The sequence below is a fragment of the Seriola dumerili genome, unplaced genomic scaffold (assembly GCF_002260705.1).
Source record: "Seriola dumerili isolate Sdu_G_001 unplaced genomic scaffold, Sdu_1.0 BDQW01000138.1, whole genome shotgun sequence".
In the NCBI taxonomy this organism is placed as follows: domain Eukaryota; kingdom Metazoa; phylum Chordata; class Actinopteri; order Carangiformes; family Carangidae; genus Seriola; species Seriola dumerili.
The window spans coordinates 20,559,142-20,576,596 of record NW_019174393.1 but is presented as its reverse complement, the minus strand read 5'-3'; the positions used below and the strand labels follow the sequence as shown (position 1 = coordinate 20,576,596).

The following is a 17,455-nucleotide window of genomic DNA, read 5'->3' as shown; positions in this document are numbered from 1 at the left end:
TGTTTTTGTCATTGAGATGGAAAAAAGAAAAGAAAAAGAAAAGGCAATTTGCTTGCCACAAACTGTATTTAATAAAAGATCTAAATCCTGCCACTTTGTTACCACTCCCAGAAGAAGGAGTAAGACATGACTGTCAGGAATTAGCCGAACAGACAGCAAAAAGCAGAACTGACCTAAAAGATCAACCTTTAGGAATAGGGGAGCCATGGTGTAACACGTCTCAACAGGAGGGATGGTAGGACAGATACATCAATACTTTACTACCTATAAAGATTACATGAGAAAAATATTAGAGAAACAGAAACAAAAACTGACTGATGAGCATCCTTCTGTTCCCCAACAGGTAATCCAGTTAGTGGAACCGGGAGATTGGGTGCTAGTAAAAAGTATAAAGAAGAAACACTGGCACTCACCTAAGTGGGAAGGACCCTATCAGGTATTGCTAACAACTCCCACTGTGGTAATAGCAGAAAGATCAACTTGGATTCATCTGACCCATCATCTGACCCATTGCAAAAAGGTCATTTCGGTTGAAAGCTCTGATAGGGGAGGTGAGCCAAAGACTGATAATAGGGTGGATCCAGACGTGTAGAGACTGGATAGACCCGAAAGGCAGTGAAGATTTTATAAGACACTGAACCCAGTAGAGGAGGAAATATTTCAGTCGCAATTACTCCCAATGGGTTAAAGAACGCCATTCGAGGGTGGATGGAGACACTGTTCCTAATTCTAACCTTTCTGCTTGTGTGGTACTTATGGGAACCACCGGAGGAAGGACTAACTAGAAATAAGACTCTTAACGCTCTTGTCTTTCTCTTCTTTGTGTCAGTCTTAAATGTCTTAGGTCGTGTAAACCTGACAGTATCCTCCTCCCTCATTTCCATAAAAGCCTTGATTTCACCCAGCAAGGAAAGAAAGCGCTGTAGTATCTTACCCCGACTTAGCCATCTGATTTCAGTGTGGAGGAAGAGATCCCCATACTCCGCAGAGCATTCCTCCAGGAACAGCTTGAAGCTCCGGTGTTGCTTTGCCTTCGCTCGAATGGAGTTGATGATCTTCACAACAGGCGCCATGACATGGTCAAATTCCATAACTTTTGCGCATATAGCCTGCTGGTGAATGATGCAATGATAGTTCAGAAACTTGGGAAAGTCCAGATCCACTTTGCAGTGCGCAATAAATCCTGAGTGACGACCTGTCATGGCGGGTGCTCCGTCAGTTGTCACAGACACCAGCTTTTCCACAGGGATCTTTTTTTCTACAAAGTAATCCTTCACTGCATTGTAAATATCAACTCCCCTGGTTGTAGTTTTCAGTGGAAGTAAGGTTAAAAAATCTTCTTTGGTGGAAAAGTCATCAAACACCATTCAGATGAAAACAGCTGGGTGGGCTGTGTGTTGACTCAACAGACTCATCACACTGAATTGAAAACCATTTGCACCTGTTCATGTCGGTTTCCAGCTGTTTTACCGCATCCACAGACAACGCAGACACTCTCCTTGCTACAGTATTTGCACCAAGTTGTACATCGGCAATAGCAGACAAAATTTCAGTCTTACTTTTGTGGTCCCTGAATAATGTTTCTGCCAACGCAGTCATGGCCTCCTTTACAATCCCGCCATCGGTGAAGGGCTTTTTGTGCTTCGTTAAGATGTGCGCCACTTTAAACGAGGCCTCTGTTGCTGCATTGGCCTTCTTCGTAGGTTTGGTGAACAAAGACTGTTGTCTTTGAAGGGTTGTCTTCAGCTCCTTTATCTTCTCTTTTCGTAGACTGCTACCCGCAGGAAAGTCTCGTGAAAAGTTGCTGTGGACCTTGGTGAAATGGCACTCCATGTTACATCTTTTACCGACCGACACACTTGCACCGCAGATTAGACACACACACTTGTCATTTACGTTCGTGAAACAAAATTCTGGTTCCCACTCTTCATGAAAATAGTATGTTTTTAGACTCTTCTTAGAATGGGTACCTGCCATGGTCATGGTTGCTGCCCATCTCACATCCTCACTGACTCATCAAGCTTGACAGCAGCGCAACTGTTTGACTGACAACTAATTGGCAAATGATCATTTTGTGTGATAAGGGGGCGGGATATCTATGAATTTGATTGGATATTATGTAAGTTGGTTTGCCGAGTGACTAATCAAATTTGACTACTCAAGTTTTCAAATTTATGTAGGATTCATTAACCCTTTGGCGAGCTACTTTGAAAGGCGTTGCGAGCTACCGGTAGCTCGCGAGCGACGTGTTGGAGACCCCTGAGCTATTGGCACTTAATATAATAAAATAATGGCAGACAGCGATGTTAAGTTAAACTGGACGGAGGCTTTACCACTGGCACTAATGTCTATGAAATCACAGACTAACAGACTAACACACTTAACACCTCAAGAGATGTGCACAGGGAGACCAATGTCTGTGTCATATCTTAGAGGCCCGTATGAGAGTCTTCTGCTTGAACAGTTAGAAAAAGAGTTAACCAGACCGCCCAGGATTTGGAGTTGGGAAAGCAACCAACTGCCTCAGGATACACAGTTCTAGTCCAAGGAGGACCCGCCACAGGAACCTTTCCACCATTGACACCACCTCCACCAAAGCTTTCAATACTGTACCAGTTGCTCCAAGGTGAGATGCCAGTCCAACAGCCAGAACCACCACTTCCTACCAAGGAGCCAGAAGAGGAATCCTACTCTCTAACCACCCCCGGATTCCAGGTATATGCTTCCATGGCCATGGGCAGCACAAACTGATTCTGATCAAGAGCCCCAAACACCAGAGGAAACACCCCACAACCTTCCACCAGCACCGCTGTTGGAGAAAACACTGCTGAAAATAACACTGCTAATGCTTCTGCACCCAAGGAAGTTGGAGACCCAAACTAAGTGGTTGACATGACGCCACAGGAGTTCCAACGAATGTTAGAAGATTGCCCACAAGAAGAAGTTCAGGCACTGCGCCGTATGAGAACCAATGTGCTGAAGCAGCGTTCTACCAAACGGTACCATATCAATAAGTGCCAGCGCTATAACCAGTTTCAATGCCAAGTGAAAGAAATGGCTCTCAACAAAAATCTTCTTGCCCACCACCTGAGAGTCTGTATTGTCCTTGAGTCCTATGAGGAATCGGAATACGTCCCAACATTCAGCCACAGTGAACTGTGGATCATGCAATACATCAATCACTGTGGACTATATAATCTCACAGACTTTCACAATTGTGTGTGTGGACAACACACCACACTATAACAACAGATTAGTGCTCTCTTTTTATTTAATTTTTTTAATGATTTTTTTGGGCCTTTTATGCCTTTATTGACAGTACAGTAGAGAGACAGGAAATGGGGAGGCAGAGAGAGGGGGAATGACATGCAGCAAAGGGCAGTAAGATGCGGGACTCGAACCGGGGCCAACTGCAGCAAGGACCTTAGCATATGGGGCGGATGCTCAACCTACCTCTACTCGACGCCCCAGATTAGTGCTCTCTTAAAGAGTATTATGTTTGAAGAGCACATAAAGAGTATTATGTTTGAAAAACACATACAGAGCACGATGTTTGGTGAGCACTTTGTTTGAACTAAGAGCATAGACACTAAATATTATGCATGTCTTGAATTTGCACTGGCTGTTAAATTCATATTCACTTTGGATCCAGAATAATAGTTTGCTGTGATGTGTACGGATCCTGGAGTGTAAACAATTTCAATGGCAATTTCAATTATCCAAATTGCTTAATGTGTTTAACTAGAAACAAGGCCTACTGCATAACCCTTAACTACGTCACAATGTGTGGGGTTTTGTTAGAAGTAAGAATGATAATACACGATCATTTTGCAATCCTTTATATGCTTATGTTTGAACCTGTCATTATGTATGGACCATTGTCTTGATTACTGCTCTTTGTTGTACCCTAGCATTGGCTTCACTGGATAATGTGTGAATGTGTGACTAGTTGGTCCCAAAGAGGGGAAATGTTCACTAAAATATACTATACATTATAAATATACTGAATGTTAAACCTTTTATATCTAATGTAACAGCTATATTCACAACTGAGGTTAGATTTGTATGTGAACTAGCCTTTGCTGAAGTAGGATTGTTATAGAATGGAACCTGGAGGGAATAAAGTTGTTTTTTTTGTTTTTTTTAAAATGGTCTGAAGGGCCCTAGAAACAATGGTGTTTGAGTAGCAGCTGTAGCGGGTCTCAGGTTGAGGATGGATAGGGGACACGTGGCACCACTACTGTACCCTGGCATGCCTGGTTTGGGGAAATTCCATGCGGGGCTGACACCCATGGCGTTGATAGGTTCGCTTAAGAAAATAGGTGGAGAGCAAATACTAAACAGGTTAGCTACTTTATGTGAGCGTTGTCCCCTTATTGATCAATAATAATCACAAGTTACTTTGAGACAGGCATCAGGTATGTGGCCAAACACATTATAAATATACTTTCCATTTTCCTTTTAGATTGATATTGATGTGCTTTAGGAATTTAACAATATTTGGCAGGTAGGTCTGGTCTGTCTATGCTTCAACTATTTAGCAGCAGCAATGTGCTATTTAGCTAACGTTAGCAGTTTATTTTTTGCTTTGGGAATCAGTGGAACATGGTCGAGTCGTTGTGTCCCATCCAATGAACTTGAACAGTCCCATAGCACCACAGCAGTTCTAATGTTGTCTTAGTAGTAGTTTGGTATATGAACTGCATTCAGGTGGTGAACGACAACAGTAGGCTAATAAAAAAATAATAATTAAAATAATAAATGCTATTATCATTATAACACATTATACAATAAGTAAATTCAGCATTCTGATGCATGGGGATAGAAGCTGAAAAACTCTCTGCACATTCCTGTGACAGGATGCCATTGTATGAGAAGTGGACAGCATGTGATAACACACAGATCTCTCTTTGGATGATCCCTTCTCCATTAGGAGTCTGTTTTCAAAGTATTCCTTATTTCCAGGCCCCTACTTTAAAAAAGACATGTAACAGAAACTCCACGACTATTTTCCCCCAAAATTTGCCAAAATAGGTCTTAGGGTCTGAATTATTTGAATAAAACAATTCATTGTGGCGTTATGTTTTGACATACTTGTGCATGTTCATATTACCATGTTCTGGTATTTGAATAAAATTTCAGCAGTTCCACCATGCAAAACCTGCCATGTTTTTAGAGAGAATAAATTAGTAAATAAATAAATTAGTTTTTGGAAAATTACTCAAATTGAAAAAAAAAAAAAAATCTGGTTAGAAGCAATTTATGTGTAAATTTGAGTATAGAACATCTATAAACAGCAGTGTAACTTTGTGGTTCCCACCAGAACAAGGGTCAACTTCTCTGGTCAACTATAACACACACACACACACACACACACACACACAGTATTTTACACAGCAGCTGTTAGAGTCTTACTTGAGGATTTTGTCCTGGGGCACAGTGAAGGGTTGGATCTCCACAGGAAGCTGCTCCTTGTTCTCCTGTGCAATGGTCTGGGGAAACACAATTAGGTTTCATTCACTGATTCAGATACTTCAGCAATTAAGATTAACCTTAAAGACACACACACGACTTTCTACAGAAATCATTTATATACTGTACACAAGGTTGAATAACAGGAATCTTAATAAGTTTTAGGAAATGTTCCCTTTGTTTCAGGTTATGCTGATACCCTGTGTGCAGGAGCATGGGGCTCATGTCTTCATAGGCTTGACCCTGTCGACCATTCACCTCTGTTTTTTTTTTGGATGTTGGAACAGAATCATTTATACAAGTAACTGAATGGATGGTTCATTTGTACTTTTTTATATTTCTTGGCAGACTGCATATTATCAGATTACAGTTGACATTTTAAAATACAGCTACCTAGTCTTGAACTGAGTTTTCCTGCCTGAACACAGAAGTTTGAACCTCGAGAAAGAGAAAGAGGAACTAAGTGGAGCTGCGTCTTTAGAGGCCATAAGGTCAAAGTAACACAGACCTGAGACACACAAGGTGATGTTTTCATCTGATAATGAAATTAATGGCCTTTTTAACAACCTTTCGCTAACATTGGTGTAAATTTCCCGAGAAGGAAAGCACAAGATGAAGATGCTCATGGAACCAGATTAACCAGATAGTGAATTGTCAGAATGAAGAACTTCACACTGACACACACTCCTCCCTCTCAGTCTCCCTTGGTGGGCCTCTGCTAGTTAGAACAGACTGCTCATAAATTGGCTCAGGAATGCCAAAGTGACTGAGTTACTCTGTTTCAAGTGTACTGCCCTCCCTATTCAGAGTTCTGTTGGAGGTTTCTTCCTGTTAAAGGGAGTTTTTCCTCTTCACTGTCACCAGCTGCTAACTGTTGGTTTCTCTCTATAATATTGTGAGGTGTTGACCTGACTCTGAAGTGTCTTTAGATAATGTTTGTTATGATTTGGTGCTATAAAAGAAAAAAGCAAAGAAAAAAAATTGGAATATATAGTGATGTAATTCAAGGCAGTTATTGTTAACATTAGACATTATTTTATATATAAATAGTCTTGTTCCACTCAGCATGCTTCCTTAATCTATTACACTAGGCTTATTGCCACTATGCCCTTTTCATGTCCCATGTAACGATCCTCTTCAGAGTAGAGGGAGTTCAGATCAATCCTTCCCCCGGCCCTCAAAGAAAGTACAAATTGGCCCTAAAGACGATTTCCTTCACCTATGATCCACACATAGACCTGGTCAGTCATAAAAAGACGGACTAGCTTTGTTCTCTGCTTTTTGCTCTTTTCTCTCTCTGTTTTTGAGTTCTCCTATACTCATCTTTCATTCTCTGCATAAAGTTGCGTGTCTTTCTATCTTTAGTTTCTAGTAAAAGCTCAAACTCAAGTTGAATGAGCTCAAGTTATTACACTGGTACTTTAGTGTTTCTTGTTTTATAGTATTTTTGTTGAGTGGCCAGCTGCTGGTGTGGTCAAGGCTCACCCCTTCTCAATTCCTCAGGCCCTCTTGCCTGAGACACTGCTCTGACAGATGCACCTTCCACCTGGTGCAGGCTGCAGCAGCAGCAGACTCTTGACCACCACGTCCGGGGGAACCTACACCTGGGTTTGTAGTTGACAGTTTAATACCCTTTTGACCTTTGCACATTATGACAATTTTGAAAATAGTATGTAAACACTGTGAGGGAAAAAACTCTTCACTTATCTAACTCATTGTATTCTAACTAGCACAGACAGAGTTCAGTCCGTGGCAAAGATACAAAACACCAAAACAGGCAGCTACCCAACAAGCCAAGCTGGATCCTTTCAATGGAGCTCTCTTATTCAAACATTTGCCATTTTTTCCCCTTTTCTCCTTTATAATCATGTATATTTTTGCCAAAATTGCATAAAGATACTTATTTGCTGCTAAGGCCATGTAACATAATTTTGCTTAGAGCACGAACTTTGAGCTGAGGTTAAAATGCATGTGCAGCATAATAGTTGAAAGATTGTTTTTTGCTTTGGTGTTGATGACTATGAGTTACAAGTGCTGAGAAATTTCTTGATGTGCATTAATTGGCCTGATTAGAGTCAGTTTGACAAAATCTAATTTTACAGTTTTGAGACACCCTGATAGATTAAGAGGCGGGAGTGCAGTGGTTAGCACCTCACAGCCAGAAGGTTCTGGGTTTGAACCTGTGCAAATCCATGCATTAGGAAATGGGGCCTTTCTGTGTAGAGTTCTCCTCTATCATGGCTTTTACAAGCATAGGGTCTTGCTACAACCTTTGTTTCTATGGCAACTATCATGGGGGACTGGGCCAGCTTGGCTCTATCAGTGTTTTCACAGCTGTCCTTGAGACAGACAATGAACCAGTACTTTTAGGGCTTACATATAAGTGACCAGTGACCTGATTCCTTCACACAGGTGATGTGCTGTATGTATGTCCTCACCTCATAGTATGAGTCTGGGGGTTCACTGGTGGCACTGCTGACCCCTTCAAGATCAGCAGGTATCCATGGTAAAAGGCGGCATCTCCTCACCAGGGGGTTTGTCTCTCCATACGTATAATCACGGGTTACTTCATCTGTGGACATAATAATGAGTTGTTCAATTCTGCTGTGTGGCAATGTTGTCTCATTACCTCCTGAGCCGCTCAGCTCTGAGCCCACTGGTTCCTACTGAGGCATGAATATTTAAAAACACCTCACACATACTGTATGTAGTATTTTTAACAAGACTCAGTAATTTCCTAAAACAGGAGGAAATGGTGCTTTTGTTGGGGACTATTGAAGTAGCAGGTTAATTACTCTAGTGACTATTTGTCCCACACACACAGGACAGTGTGTGTCGGACAAACTAAACTACACTGTATGTGTTCATGGTGATTAAAGAACATGCCTCCCAGTGTAATGGAGGAATTGAATGTGCTATGAGGCTGTGTTCATCTTGTGTGTATGGATGTACCTCCTTCCTGCAGGTCCTGGAGGGGCCAGAGTACAGTGTAGGCCAGTTGGCCATGTAGGTAGAAGAAGGGAGCCATGCCACAGCTCGGCTGGTCAGAGTGCTCCACCTGGGAGCCAAACTCATCCATGATGTACCAAACAGGCACCTTCTCATCCGCTGACTGAAAACACAACAGGAGCAGGACAGAGTTTAAATCTGCACCAGGTTACTTCTCTGAAGCCCTCACTCCCCCTCCAGACCCCTCACATCTCCTGACCAATCACTGCTCTCCATTCCACACACCAGTAGAAATCAAACAGTAATTGAGCATTTTCAGTTGTTGGAATAGTTTCAGAGCAACAATTACATGGTCTTGTCATTACAGAACTCTTCAGACAGACCAGTGGATTTTCAGGTCTCCTGCAACACTTCACTTTATAGCGCTCAAGAGGCAAGGAACACACAGATACAAAGCAGAGTCGAGTCTAATTACAAGACTTACTGTACTTCAGTCAAAATAAAGATTTATGTGCACTATGAAATAACCTAAATGAAGAACTGGTTAAGGTGGATATGTAGTTTAAATGCAATAAGCTACCATTAAATATAAGCAATACAAAATGTTTTGTACTATTTTTTGTTCCAGTAGAAATCAAAATAATGTTGAACATGATCGTATTAAAATAAATGGTCAGGAAATTAAGAATGAAGTCTACCAAATTCCTGGGGGTTCACATTGACGAGCTGATGAAAAAATGTCCAGATATGTTGGTTTATTTTCTAAGTTGAGGCATTTTCTACCACTTGGAGCACTTAAACTAAATTACAGACTCTGTGACCTCCAATTTACCTTCCCTCGCATACATTCAAGACCAGAAAAAAGCATCTTATACAGGAAAACTAAGTTTTAGTGTGGTCTGCAGAGGTCCACAGGTGTGAATGAGCCTGATAACACTGTAAAAATGTTACTATCTCTTTCTGCTTTTAAAAAGAACTTGAAGCAGCAGTTACCCCTACAATATGTTTAAACTTGTATAAATTGAAAGGCTGGCCTCTTGTTGTGTATTTTGTTCCATGTAGTGTATTCTGCTCCATGAACTACATAAGAAACCTAGACAAGAGCTGTGACCTATACATGGACTCTGGATAGGAGGCACAGTCATGTTTCCCTGAAAAAGTGCAGCATAGACTTGGAAAAGGCTGTGTAGATTTAGTCAGCACATTTGTGGCACAATTAGCAATGTTGCTGTGTTTAATTCATGATGTGTACAAATACATGTGTCACTCTTGACATAATTTGGTTAAGTAAAAGAATAGACATGATTTTATTTTTTGGGAGTTTTACAAAACCAATACACCATTAATGAACAAAATATGAACATCAAAGGCTCCTTGACGCCTCAGGCAATGGCTGCGAGAAATCCCCACTGTGAATAGCTTTTGGATATGGACAGTAATTAATGACATCTAAGTTTATACAACGCCAGGATATACAGTATTGGGGGAGTTTCACCTTTGGCCAGTGTCTGTGTTCATGAACCCAGCCTCATTTTTAATGTATTTGCTTGCATATTACAGTAAAATCTCAATGATTGCTCTCGACTCTGTCTGCTGTTGTCTTTTTCTTCAGTTTTTGAGTATTTGCTTAAGTGTTAGATATTTTTCTTGAAAGAAGTTAAAAGTTAAAGTGTTGAGGTGACTCAGAAGATCCACTGGCCCAGTCTTCACAACTTGTTACTTTACTGAGCTATTATTTTTATTATATTATTATTCTATTTATCTCTGTATTTATTTAATTATTGTTTGTACTGATGGGATCGATGTTTTGGACCCTTCAGTTTTTTCCTTTTAGGGTTTTAGGATTTAGGTATCTTGTGGCTGAAATTATATTTTGTACATGCAGTGACTGGGCGACTACTCACAAGCTTCTGAGGCTTATTGCAGTGCCCCATTTTCCCCCATTGCTATCATCATGTTTGTATACTTTACATGAATTTTATTTCTGAATTGTGCAAATTAAATGAATGAAACTGAGGCTGGTTCATTAACACAGACACCTATGTCCAACAAGTATCTCTATATACCTACTGTGGATTAACATGTTCCACCATTTTTTCCACGTTCTTCCTTTTGAATTGATAATTTCTTCCAACTAACCTATTTTGGCGTGATTCCAGTCACATTATTTTTACACATGATGATGTCAGTCCAATGTCCCTATGTATAATTCAAGTCACCTGTTTCACTATCTAATTTGCCAATTTGCCAATATGATTAATAACTAATTAACTTATGTCCCTACATCCACATATCATGATCTTGGTAACTACATCCTCTTATTTGCTACACACACTAGCGACTACATACATCTTAGATACTAGTCATATGATCACATTCTGGTTTTTACTTGTTTTTATTTATTCTCTGTCAGACAGTGCTGTGGTTGGATTATGAATTTCTTATGAATGTATGTTTTCTTTTTATTTGATCATCATGTGTTTTTTGTTTTCACTGCAGTGAAACAATCTCATCATTTCATCACTTTGCAAAACACAGAGGTCAACATCTGTCATCTGTAAACATGCTCCGTTACAGAAGTGTAACGCATTCGGTTAAGAACAAGATCATTATAACAACAATTAAATTCAGAACAAAAGGATCATTATGTCCGAATTCTGAGACGTTACGCTTCCATACTCCATAAATAAATTGACTTCACCCATTTATTTTAAAACTAAACAACACACAAAAGCACGCACGCACACACGCACACCACTGCCAGAGCAAGAGTTAGCATAAGCACATCCACTAACTCTGTGTCAGTTATTGCCAGTTACAAGCTAACAAACATTATGAACAAATAAAAGATGCTAACTATGCTAACCGTTCTGATACATCTGCTAGTCTCTGATTCTGGTCTCAACAGACTCCTCATCTGAGTCTGACTGAGGCTCAAACATGTGGCTGAGTCTCTATGATGTTTTCTCCTCTAACCATCTTGATACTCTCTGCTCTTGCACCTGTCAACCTGGAGCAAGCAGTTGGTGGGTGGTCCATAAGACCTTCACCAGATTTATCAATCAGGAAGTAAGAGTAGATGAGCTTCAGAACCAGTTTTTATGTGTGAAAACATGTTAAACAAAATAATAATCATACCAGAGGACTGTTACAGTTTAAAACATGTGTGGAGAGGAACTTTTAATGAAACTGCACACTTCTAGCATTAGTGAAATATAATTTCAGTCATGCTAGCAACAGATTTATAATAGTTTCATTTGTCTAAATTATTCTGATTAGTTGATTTTAATAATTTGAACATCTCATCCCATGTTTAGGATAATTTTGTCTCTCTTGTTAAAAAGTTCAAGATTAAGGCCCTATTTCAATCCGGTCCCTACACTCCCAGGGTATAAATACAACAGCAAACTTTAGGTTGCCCTCACCTTTTTCTGATGGAAGCAGGAAATTCATTGTTACCCAAAAATATTTCAGAAAGATATTGTGATTAAATCAATATTTATCTAAAAGATAATCTTATACACAGCATTTACAAAGATGTGGCGGACCCTTTACACGAATGCACAGATGGATTGAGAATGGGTAGAGGAAGTGTGTAGGAACCGGATTGGAATTGGGCCACAAGTCTCAAACTCAATGATGGGTGACCCCCTTTAATAACTCTAACCCTATTGGTCAGTTTTCCTCTGAAGGCATCAACCACATGCTTATTAGCCCGGTCAACCACATCATATGGGAACTTTATACACATGGATGACATACGGATGATCCTGTCCTGTACATCTGACATGGTGTGGCTTAGGGACACAAGCACAGTTCAGACTGCTCTGCCTCTTCTCTCTGAAATGCCATGAAACCCAGTATGGTCAGCCCTTGTAATGGAACAGGTAATGCCTAACTCGTCGCCGTGTCTCTCTCCATAGCCAGACTCAATTCAACACAGCTCCAAGGGGATTGCTCTAGGAAATTGTTAGGAAAATTATCAAATAAACTCATGAACACCGTCTGAAAATTATAAGAGTAGGATATTTATATTATATATTTATTTATATCTATATTATTTTATACACAGAATATGTGAGAGTGACCTTACATTGTTGCTGAAATGAGACAGACACAATAGAGACTCGATTCATGCCTTCTCATAGCTAATATTTGGGTGTAGTGGCTAGGAGGAACAGCGAAGGTCACTGCGCTCCTCTCTGACAACTCCTGTCTTAAAAGTAGACACAATAATGGAAAAGTTCTATTCAGGATAATACAGTTTCCCTTTAAGATGGTTATGTTAATCATAAAGTATCACAATTTTTCCAACAGAAATCTTAAACTGCTGGTAAGTCAGTCATCATCATGGCCCTGAAAAATCAGCATGGTCTCTAAATACCTGTTTCCTTCTAATTTCACTCTTGATACATCTGACCGTGAGTGTGAAAGATGGTGTTAACACCATTTTTGTGCGTACACAATATTTGTACATGAGGCCCCTGGTCATTGATATTGACCTGAGAGGATGGACTGTGTTTCCTAACTTACCCCGTGAGAGAGGTGATAAGTCTGGTTATATTTCCACATGTGCTCCATCACCAGCTCCACCGTGTTGATGTTGGGGGCCTCGCCATGGTAGTCCACACCCATGAGGGCAGCCATTCTGGGCAGCAGGCCTGGGATCTGCTCCAGCTGCTGACGGGCATGATCCACACGGTAGGTCCAGGCATGATCCACCAAGAAAACACTGCAGGAAGACAGAGAGGGATTTTTACTTTACACCAAATTTTGTACACAGTCTGGAGGGACTGAGATGCACATTTCTGTGAGCATAAATGATAAAGATCGATTGAAACACATGGCCGACCTAAACAAAAATATCTTTGCAAAGGGCGGTGCTTAGAGAATATTGGCTATAACTCATGACGCATTTGTACACAATTTATAAACTTTATATGATTATTTATTTTTTCTTTTTTTTCTTTTCTTTCTCCCCTTTTTATTATTAAATTCTGAACACTTGATGCTAAACCGTAAGTCCAGAGGGACGTCTAGGCTTGTGGCGCCCTCACCTGGTCGGCTCCGTGGCTTGGAGCCCACTGCCGCGGGTTACCACCACTTTACAGCGGATCACCGCTCCAGGACTGTCCTTCTTCTTCCCCTCATTCTCCCAATTTGCCTCCTCTTCGTCCTCGTCGTCTTCTTCTTGGAACTGCATGATTCCGAAAACCTCCCCAGCATCGTAAATCTATCATATATGAAAACAATGAGCCTACTCTCTTCCGACATCCCCAGACTCCATTGAAGAATGCCTGTTATCTTCAGCACAGGCAACTAATGAAGCTGCTTCAACACGTTGAGTATGTGGTTAGTTCCACTCTAACTCGGAATACAGTAAATAGCACAAAGAAGCAGCTATGTTAATAATATGTAAACTTCAAGGTGACTCTCACAGTTTACCTACAAGAAATGACTACAAGCAAACGGCATGTGAACCGACTAAAGAGGCCGAGAAGCATTTAACCAACATGCTGGTATGAGCTGTAATTGTAAGTCGAATCAACGAGAGGAACATTCATACTGTTTCCGGTCTGAGTGATGCTCTAACAGTGTGTACACCTGTAAACACAGAGAGGATAATTTATTCCTTATATTTACCGCGCAAGTTTTGAATGGGGAAGATGTCTGATGTAGTGGACTTCTGTGTGGACATGACTTTGGTTATGATAACTTAAAACTTAATATACACGTAAGGCGTGTGATACAGCATTCAAAAACGCTGGGTGTCGGGCCGGACACAGACCTCGCTGGTGATCTTGTGGTGTAGACTCCTCCAGTAGATCTGGGGTATTCCTGAGGACCGCAGGGCCCCTGCATGAAGAGCCACGAAGGCACTTAACTCCTCATCCTCGTCTCTGTTCATTATGATCTGCTCTGACATTATTCACGTGGAGGCGGACTGGATAAACCCGGAAGAAGGGGTGTAACATTTGAGCTAGCAGTGCATTGTGGGTGATTTTTAAAGGACTGCATCCATTCTGAATCAATCGTTCTGTCCGAAATCCCTCACTACTCACTCCCTAGTCCACTACATACTTTGTAGTACTGTCCGAATGGATAGTGTAAATTATTATACCCAGGGGCGCCGTAAAGGGGGGAAAAGTTAGGACGATTCTAAGGGCCCATGACTGACAGGGGGCCTCCCAAAAAAAAAAAAAAAAAAAAACAAAACACAAAAAAAAATATACTTATTACTATATATATATCATATAGATAATATATATATTTTTTTTTTTTCTTTTTAAATCAGAATTAATACTTTATTCAAAATAAAGTAATGAAACAAACGGTCCCTTTGTCTTCATAAAATTTATATCAAAGGTCTCTACTCATTTGGGCACAAATTCATAATAAACCCCCCCCCTACTCTGCATGAAATGGTACAGCCCTGCCTGAGTGGCGCTAGTCAGCTGTGCCGCAGCAGTTGACACCAGAAGCCGCACAGAGTGCGCCAAAGGCTGCAGCAATGTCTGGAAACACAAAGTCTGGGTCCCAGAAAAGGAGGGAAAGAAAGGAGAGAGAGGAGAGAGAGAAGAAAGGGCGTCAGTATGTCACCCAGTTTTTCTCCAGGAAAGATGGGTATAGTCTGTGAGTGGTTGAAATCAACCTGCTAGTTTGATATCCACAATGAGATGAACGTTTCAGCAAATTATAGCCTACTAAATGGCTTGTGCCCGCCCTCCCTACCAGACTCAGCAGCTGATATGTCGGCAGGTGCACCATAAACCTTGTTGTGTACAATCAAGACTGAATATTTTGTTGAGCTGTTTTTTTTGTTGAGAAAAATGGGTTTCTTGAGTCTTATGTTCCTATTCATGCTAAGTTGCCCTACCTTTTCATTTTATGTAGCCTAACTGATTCCTGTTTTTATTTTGTGCTTGTTCATTTTGGTTCCATGATGAAGCCATGAAGACTTAATAAAGGAAGAGGCAAATCAGTCACCTTGTGCGCAGTGAATCATCCATTTTTGTCAGTCATACAGTAAATATTTGACTACAAGAGGCAAGACAGCTGAAAAGGTAGAGTTATGTAAAGCTTTTGAGTGGGTCGATTGGATCCTGGAGATGTGGCCACAGCAGTTGCACAGGGTTCTTGTGGCCTTTGGTGAGGGGGCCCAATGTGATATTTTTTCATGGGGCCATACATACATACAACATATTAAAAAACACATTAGAGTCCACTAATCAACTTTTGGTCCCATTAAGCATAGTATTCTGAAAATATACTTTTTTTTTTACATAATAATAAAGTATTATTTATTTATGTAATAATATCAAAGAACATTTATTGAGTTTTATTTTGTGTGGAACATAGAACCTAATTTGAGTGCTCTGCTATTGCTAATGATAAACAGAACAGGAAAATATAAGACCATGAGAGACTAACAAAATAATTCCCAAAGTAACTTGTTTGTTTTCTAAAGTATAAAATGAATAGTCACTTAATAACCCAATATGAGAAGACTGTTAATGGGGTTGTTTTCTATAACAAGTACTTTAACTTCTAATACTTTAATATTAATAATAAAAAATAATATTTGCTCATAATATCAATATACTTAAATGCATATCAAACAGGACTCTTATTAGTAACCATGGTATTTAACTCTGGGAACTGAACACTTCTTCTACATGATGACATCATACAACTGAAAGTACAGGATGTTGTGATGAGACTCGTGGAGAAAAATGCATTTGTTGTAGATATAAATAGCTTCTGCTAAGAAATTATACATGTGTTTGGATGTTTATTGTACTCTGTATTGATTGTAACTGTATAACCTCATAGTCAGTGTTAGGGAAAATTCTTATCATCGGTGGTGAAGAAAGAGTGCTGGAGTCCAGGATGTCTTATGCTGAGGATGTTTACTGATGCTTGATCAAGGAGAAAGGAGGATTCATCAATACAGGCTTCTGTGCATGATGCCACCTAAATTCTGAAGCAGGAACCTCTGGGGATAGGTTTTATACATTTAGAAAGAATACTATAGAAAGCTTACACTCCATAATTCGTCAGATAACCCCATAAGATGGAGAAGGGGTTGGAGAGGGATGTGTTACTACACTATTGGTTCATTAACCATAAACAAGGAAATATGAATATATACGTACGAGTGCCGATTCTTAGTACACTCAGCCACTTGTTACTGCCCATCCAAGGTCTGTTGTTATCAGCCCTGGCACCAGCAGTATCAGCCGAACATAGGAACAAACACAGCTTTGTTTGGAGGAGCTGCTCCAGCGTCTCAAAGCTAGTAAGATTTAGTGCAGTAGCTGGGGCACAGAGACGTAGGGCCTCACACTGACCTTTTACCTTGAGTCAGTCATTCATTAGGTGGACAAGAGAAAATTCCCTCACAGTCAGACTGCCAGAGGGAGGAGAGGGTCTGTCAGTGTGGAAAAACAGGAAAAGCTTTGGACAAACAGAAAACCAAGTAGGAACCCTACAATGCAGGAGGGACAGTAAATCTGAGCTCTTAGATCATTGGCAGGCAGCGTGCATCTGGTCACACTCACACTCAGATATCCTTAGTTGGCAGGTGGGAGATAGGAATATGTTATCACCTATACTATACTCATAATACATGGTGTTTATAGGAAAGAAGAAAAATCACTTGTGCATATGTAAATTCGAAAATGACAACTATGTGACTGTTGGTGACTAAGTACAAGTAGAAGATGCAGCATGTGGGGGTTTCATCTTTGGCAACAGCTGATCTGTTGAGTGGAGGAATGGGGTGTTGGTATCAGTTGAAGTCTAACCCCAGACTCCAGAGAGCAGTCAGGTGATGGCTAAACAATGAACCCACCAACAGTAAAGTTTAAGTTTGTTTGATTCCATTAAAACTAAATGATGTAATAAACAAGTGGCTCTCCTGAGAAACTCAGTTGTAAGAGTTGCATTTTTAAAGTAATAATCTGTAACTTTTCCACATTATAATGTCTAAAAACAACTAGACCTATGTTCTATATGTTGTTGTGTTCTTACA

The 17,455-nt window shown here is 40.3% G+C and overlaps 1 protein-coding gene across 2 annotated transcripts in view; it reads right to left on the bottom strand.

The window, feature by feature from the left end:
* ttll12 (tubulin tyrosine ligase like 12) overlaps positions 1-14,493 on the bottom strand; it is a 49,520-nt gene extending 35,027 nt beyond the window's left edge. The window contains exons 1-6 of one of the 2 annotated variants that reach the window (XM_022749076.1): positions 14,210-14,493; positions 13,479-13,654; positions 12,955-13,153; positions 8,425-8,584; positions 7,911-8,044; positions 5,416-5,492 (exon numbers count right to left, since the gene is read on the bottom strand). In XM_022749076.1, coding sequence (XP_022604797.1) covers positions 5,416-5,492; positions 7,911-8,044; positions 8,425-8,584; positions 12,955-13,153; positions 13,479-13,654; positions 14,210-14,347 — 884 coding nt within the window. In that variant the 5' untranslated portion in view covers positions 14,348-14,493. The remainder of the gene's footprint in view (positions 1-5,415; positions 5,493-7,910; positions 8,045-8,424; positions 8,585-12,954; positions 13,154-13,478; positions 13,655-14,209) is intronic. The other variant, XM_022749075.1, reaches the window with a different exon arrangement.
* Positions 14,494-17,455: the final 2,962 nt, after the last annotated feature.